The sequence below is a fragment of the Staurois parvus genome, unplaced genomic scaffold, assembly GCF_062004578.1.
Source record: "Staurois parvus isolate SC_StPar_1 unplaced genomic scaffold, SC_StPar_1.0 ptg000387l, whole genome shotgun sequence".
Lineage (NCBI taxonomy): Eukaryota > Metazoa > Chordata > Amphibia > Anura > Ranidae > Staurois > Staurois parvus.
In genome coordinates this window covers 8,397,807-8,404,872 of record NW_028318183.1, presented here as the reverse complement: position 1 = coordinate 8,404,872, position 7,066 = coordinate 8,397,807, and the positions used below count along the sequence as shown (strand labels likewise).

Sequence of the window (7,066 nt, the reverse complement as noted above, 5' to 3'; positions counted from 1 at the left end):
GCACTTTGAACAATTGCACGGTCATGCAACACTGTACCCATGACAATTTATCATTTTTCCCCCACACAATGCTTTCTTTTGGTGGTATTTGTGCGCTGCTGGTTTTTTTTTTTTTCCTTCAAATGTACTTTTGTTTATAGCACAAAAAATAAGTGTTTCTATTATAAAATTTTGCAAACAGGTAATTTTTCTCCTTCACTGATGTGCATTGAAGAGCCTGCACTGATATGCAACACTGCTGCGTAGCACCACTAGACACAGGTGGGTGGGTACTACTAGGCACTGATCATCAGTGCCTGTCGTCTCAATTGACGGTTATACTACATTTACCACGGATTTGCTGTGTCAATGGTGGCATTTTACCATGTGATCAGCTGTGTCCGTGATTGGCCTTTTGACACAGATCAGAGAGATTGCTGGGGGCATGTTCAGGGAGGACGTCCTTTGACGCCCTCCCAGAACTGGACAACTGCATTGTAGCAGTCGTTCAGCTATAGCGCAGGCACTGCACTACTTTAACTGGCAACTGCATAGTCCTGAAACACTACCCAAATTAATTATTTTTCACTACCCAAATTAATTATTTTTCACACATCAGAGCTCTTTTGGTGGTAATTTGATCACCACTGGGTGTATTATATAAACAAAAAAATGTTTTGGGAAAAAAACTAAAATTTTCTACTTTGTTATAAAACAGCCAGTAAAATCAAAATGTATTCTACCTTTTTATCAAACCTGGGAAGGGGAGAGTAAAATCAGGAATCCCTCACACTGGTATACAGTGGAGAGAGCAGTTCATGAATTGGAAACCCATTAAAACACAGCCAATAACAGATCAGTATCAAAAGCAAGCTAATCACATGGTACAGGTAGCCAGGTAATTGCTGTGGGCAAATCACAGATAATGTAAACAACCTGTCATGAATAGTTTCCTATTCATGAACAGCTTGCTTACCTTTGTGATGGGATCATTATGACCAGTTCTTGCAATCGCATGATACCAAGTTGCCGTATACCGTAACAGTGATCCACGGTACACAGGAGGGGTGCACTGCATGCTCCTAAACAGGTGCAGGCTCAATCACATACTAGAACTATATCTATACATACAAATACTTTTTCAAGGGTATGTATATCCCTTAACCTCTTGCCGTCCGCCTGCTGTTTATAAATGGCAGGGCGGTGGCAGTCCAAGGTCGGGTTGCCGTTCCTAAACGGCACCCGCCTTTTCTAGCTGTGCGCGCTCCCTAGGAGCGCGCACCACCGCGATCCGGTGTCCGCTGTGTCCTCCGGACACAGTGAAACACCGATCGTCGGACGGGACCTCTGCACGAGGTCCCGGTCATGTGATCACTGATTGGCGAATCAGTGATCACATGCAAAGTAGTAAGCAAGATGTCACTTGTGACATCATTGCTTACTACGTGTGAAATCTGTGAATGATCACAGAGGTCACATGGTACAAGGCTATTCACAACAGCCTTGTACCATGTGACAAGCTGTGACCAATCACAGCTCACTCAGTATTTCTCAATGACTGCAAGAATGCAGACAGAGAGAAAGAGAAATGATTGCTTTTACATCCTATATGGGTGTAAAAGCAATCAGTGTAAAAAAAAAAAAAAAAAATCTTCATCAACCCCCACAAGTAGTACAGTGTCACCATGGTGACACTGTACTGCTAGGGTGACAGTATGTAAAAATAAAAAATAATATAAAAAAAATAAAATAAAAATGTAAAAAAAAAGTTTAAAAATTATAATGTTTGGTTATAAACTAATTTGGATTTTTTTTTTACTAAAAAAATAACGGAATAAATTTTGGACAAGATTTAGGATGAAATATTATTTATTTGCAACATTTTAGAAAAAAAAAATTTTCAAAATTTTTGGACTTTTTCATTTACATAGTAAAAAAAATAAAAATCCCAGCGGTGAATAAATACCACCAAAATAAAGCTTTCTGTCTAAAAAAAATGGTAAAAAATTCATATGGGTACAGTATTGCATGACCGCGCAATTGTCATTCAAAGTGTGATAGCGCTGAAAGCTGAAAATTGACCTGGACAGGAAGGGGGTAAAAGTGTCCGGACAGGAAGTGGTTAAAATGTTGTCATGTTACAACCAAAAACCTAAATGTATTTTATTGGAATTTTATGTAATAGACCAGTGGTTGGCAAGCCGCGGCTCACGAGCCACATGCGGCTCTTTACACAGTTTAATGCGGCTCTTCTGTGTGCCGGGCACCCGCTCCCCTCCCTCCTCTCGGGCGGCCGCCCCAAAAGTCAGGACTCTGCAGCTAGCCCAGCAATGGGCAAACTACAGCCCGGCGGACCTTTTAATCCGGCCTGCGGAGCGTGGCAAACATTGGCTTTCAGGATGTAGGCGGGGCAGCGTGACGAACTCCTCTCCTCTCACAGTCCGCCCTGAAGACCAGAACGGCGTGGGAACACGGCGAGAGGAACGCGCGGAGCAAAGGTAAGTGAATTGACACAATATGGGGAATGAATTACTATAGGGGGGATGTATTTTCAGTTTTAAAAATGTGGCTCTCAAAATAAAATTTCAATCGTGGTTTTGGCGAGATTTGGCTCAGTTGAAAAAAAAAAAAAAGGTTGCCCACCACTGTAATAGACCAAAACACAAGTGGCACATAATTGTGAAGTGGAAGGAAAATGATAGGGGGCTGAATATAAATGCATGGCACACTTCACACATTTTTGTAATTTTTGAAAACCATCTGAGCCAATACTTTGTAGAACCACCTTTTGCTGCAACTACAGCTGCAAGTCTTTTCGGGGATGTCTCTACCAGCTTTGCACATCTAGATTTAAATTTTAGCCCATTCTACTTGTAGCTAATAGCTCAAGCTCTGTCATATTGGATGGAGAGTGTCTGAACAGCAATTTTCACGTCTTGCAACAGATTCTCAATCGGATTTAGGTCTGGGCTTGGACCATTCTAACATTAATATGCTTTGGTCTAAACCATTCCATTGTAGCTCTGGCTGTATGTTTAGGGTTGTTGTCCTGCTGGAAGGTGAACCTCCGCGACAGTCTCAAGTCTTTTGTAGATTCTAACATGTTTTCTTCCAAGATAGCCCTGTATTTGGCTCCATCCATCTTCCCATCAACTCTACCAGCTTCCCTGTCCCTGCTGAAGAAAAGCATCCCCACAACATGATGCTGCCACCACGTTTCATGGTGGGGATGGTGTGTTTAGGATAATGTGCAATGTTTGTTTTCAGGCCAAAACGTTCAATTTATATGACCAGAACACCTTCTTCCACATTTGCAAGAAGCCATGTGGAGGATACAGCAAACTGCAAATGGGACTTATGGCTGCTTCCCACTCTTCCATAAAGGCCAGATTTGTAGAGTACACAACTAAATAGTTGAGCTGTGGATCTCTGCAGCTCCTCCAAAGGACAAGTGGGAGAATCTGCCCAGAGTTACCATGGGCTTCTTTGCTACTTCTGATTAACCACTTCCTGTCCACCCTATAGCAGATTTACTGCTACAGGGTGGCACAGGTGAGCAAAATCATGCACACATGATTTTGCATTCCCAGGTAGGGGGCGTGGGCGAGCCCTACCCGCACCGCCATTCGCATCCTCGGCTGTCAATTACCGGGTCCCGGCCAGTGATTACTCGCTGGCACCCGGTGATTGCTGAGCATCTCTGGCTGTGTTTCTGCTTCACTGTAGGCATACTCCCGTCACACAGTTGCAAATGGTACACAGTTAACCCTTTCCTGCCCAGTGCCATTAGTACAGTGTCAGTGCTTATTAGCACTGATCACCATTTGTGTCACTTGGGATGTCAGTGACACCAAGTCAGTTTCCCCCCCCCTCCCCCCCACCACCACTACTAGTAAACAAAATCCCAGCATATATACACCGCCATTTGTAAACATAATTTTCACGTATTGGGATTTTTTTTTTTTAGCAAAGACATGTAGCAGAATACATTTTGGCTTAAATGACAAACATGTCCAGTAAAATTAAACAAATTTCAATAGCAAGAAGTCAAGTTTTTCCCCAAAAGGATGATGGATTGAACAGTGCTCCGTGAGATGTTAAAAGCAGGGTAAGGTTATAGTACCAAAAACAAAAAAAAAAAAAAAAAACCAAAAACACCACACACGTAAGGTTTTCTGGTTTTATATCTGCCCAGTAAACTGAGCCATTTTTTGTTCTACCTTATTGCTGGTAATTTTATGAACAGAATATCACACAAAATTATTTCTTGTATTCTTTATTAAAAAATACTGCTGTACACATGAAAACTGTAGGAGAAAAAAACAAAACAAAACATGGGTAACATCTGTGTTTGGAGGGGGGGGGGTTGGGGGGGAAGACACTAGAACTTAACATAGGTGCATTATAAAGTCCTTGACAATACAGGATGCACTCCAGGGCATAAATTTGTACCCTCATGTAATATTTACAAGGCAAAAGAAAAAAATTACAAATATACAAAATGTAAAACAAAACTCGCATGATTTGTTTTCTCTGTGCTTTATCTCTGTTAAAATGGAGGGATGCAGTCATCCCTTGTATGATAAAGTTACATTGCTTGGGTGTCTTACATTATTTGCCTCCAGGTTTTATTACAATTTGGGAGGACATGTTATCTTGGAAAAATAAATTGCATCCATAAAAACTGACACCACCCTACCAAAAAAAACACAAAGAAACTTGTGGGAAATTCAAGACTTTTGCTATAAAGTCTTGAAAAATGTGACTGCAACAAACCGGTGTGAGCATTAACCTCCTGAATTTTTTTTTTTAATTTTTTTTTTGCACTTTAACATTTTAGGCAATTGGTTACATCAGGATTTAGTATAGAGGGAAAAAAATGTAAATGAAAAGGCGTTCTTCTAAAACATAGTAAGCAAATGCTGGTTTACTACCATTAGAAAGCCCTGTTACCTAGTTTTGGTCCCACAAGTAAAAAAAAAAAAAAAAAAACACAAGAGAAGCAACCAAATGGCTAAGGATATTTGTATACTACCCCAATGGAGCTTGTAATGGTACATTGTTTCCAATTATTCCAGTATCCACTTGTATGGGATTGGGGGGGGGGGGGGAGAGGAGGGGGGGGTAGGCCAAAAAACCCAAAGATAAAAAGTAGTTTGTACACTGTCCTTATCCCTGCGATTCCCAAACAAAAATGCAGTCTGCTTATAAATTAAGCATATTTTTCTAGAATACAAGTATTTGTTTTGTACAAAAATTGCAATATGATTTGTCAAAAACATATAAAAAGACAGCTGCTTTTGTTATCTCATATACAGAAGCTAAAGATAAAAGACAGTTCTTAAACTCCCCTTAACAATGGTGATTTACTGAGTCCTTGTGGTATTTTGTAACAATTTCTCACAAATGGCAATTTAGATTTTTGGAAAGGAAAAAAAAAAAAAAGTTAAAAAAAAAAACAAAACATGAATTTACTTCCATGCTGAAAGACTGACAGCACCCAGATGATCTGTAATCTTTAAATCCTGCTATTAGAATGAAGACACTTCCACATTCTCCAGCATTTTGATGCCCAGTTCTCAAACTCCTCTCCAACACAGGTTCCTGGTGGGTACACCTTAAAGCTTAAAACAAAGTACAGTGGAGATGTTATGGACACAGTTATGAATCTGTTAAAACTTGAGTCAGCTGTTCGGATGTAACATCTAAAGTCTTGAGATTGGTTGGGAGCATCAGTGTCGCATTCAGTCATCTTCTGGCATAGCACAACAAGATATTAAAATATATGTATTTATAGATTCAGTGCTAAGAGGTTACAGTTACGCCTCTTCTACCAAGAAATAAATCCTATATATTTGGCAGTCTTAATTTTTTTTTTTTTTTTTTACCATTATAAAATTCACTCTGTGCCACAGCTTTCAAGATGGAGGAAAAAGGGAACTCTTTAAGACCATTCTTCTGGGGAGTTCAAACAAAATTTCTAAACCAGATACCAAGCTGTAATGTCCCCTTGTGTTCACCAAGAGGGCCTGTCACCAGAAGAACATTGCATCACATTCATTAACAGTGTCTCTGCATCCAGTGTAACACTAGTAAAGCTGTGGTTCTGACAATAAAACATTTACGTGATGTATTCCTGAAACACTGTGGCTATCAGAGCAACAGACCATACAAAAAAAAAAAAAAAAATTGCATAAATGTTTAGGACAAGCAGGAGACCTATGTACATCTTGCAAAAGGCGCTGGTTGTGTTTCTAGAGAAGACAAAGTAGCTCGTTGAAGGTGTTTTGATGGTTCTTGGTGTTAGACAAAAATATGCTTCAATGATGGGAGAACATGGAGTTGATCCTATGCGCCCAGATCAGTCTCTTAAAGAATGAGGTTTGCACAGCATAATTCTACAAAGGGTTGACAAGAAAGGGTTTATGGAATTGTTGTACCACCTGGTCCACTTGTGATATGATGGACAAAAAAAAACAAACATTTTGCTGTTAGTGACGATCACACTGTGCCCCTGAATTTAGGTTTAAGAACAAAAAGGAAAAAAAAAACAAAAAAAGAAAAAACAGCTTTTTCCCTTCAATGTCAGAATCTTCAAATTAAAAAGTAGTGCATACAAGTGGAAAACAAAATAACAGTAGGAACGTCATGCACCGGATGCAGTTCCTGAATTTAAAAAGAAACATCTTCACAGATAAAGCCTCCGTTGGCAGCCATAGCGCATGGTTAAACTCAAACAACCTTCTCTTCAAGTAACAGTGTACCTGACTGAAGTGCAGCAGCTTTTGCTCATCTGTTTGATTCCCAATAGTGAAATGAGATGACGAGGACAATTCAGCTGTAGTGCAATTTGCTATTGGTTTATTTCCTCAATGTTCTGCATGCGTTAGGCAAGTACTACAACTGTCCATTCGCGGCTGCCACCAGTTCCTGAAACGTATTTTCAAAGCAGCGTTTTAGATCACTGTAAGTTACCACAAGTACGCTCTTCTCATCCCTGGAAATTAGACTAATTTTTTCCGGCACACCAGCATCCAACTATAAAACAAAAAAAGGTGGGGGATGCTATAAATAGCATACAGACAGC

The 7,066-nt window shown here is 40.0% G+C and overlaps 1 protein-coding gene across 1 annotated transcript in view; it reads right to left on the bottom strand.

Moving 5' to 3' along the window:
- Positions 1-4,239: 4,239 nt before the first annotated feature.
- Positions 4,240-7,066, bottom strand: part of PAN3 (poly(A) specific ribonuclease subunit PAN3) — a 90,498-nt gene continuing 87,671 nt past the window's right edge. Inside the window, exon 18 of the mRNA XM_089685841.1 lies at positions 4,240-7,017. Within this exon, the coding sequence (XP_089541967.1) occupies positions 6,877-7,017 (141 nt within the window). The 3' untranslated portion in view covers positions 4,240-6,876. The remainder of the gene's footprint in view (positions 7,018-7,066) is intronic.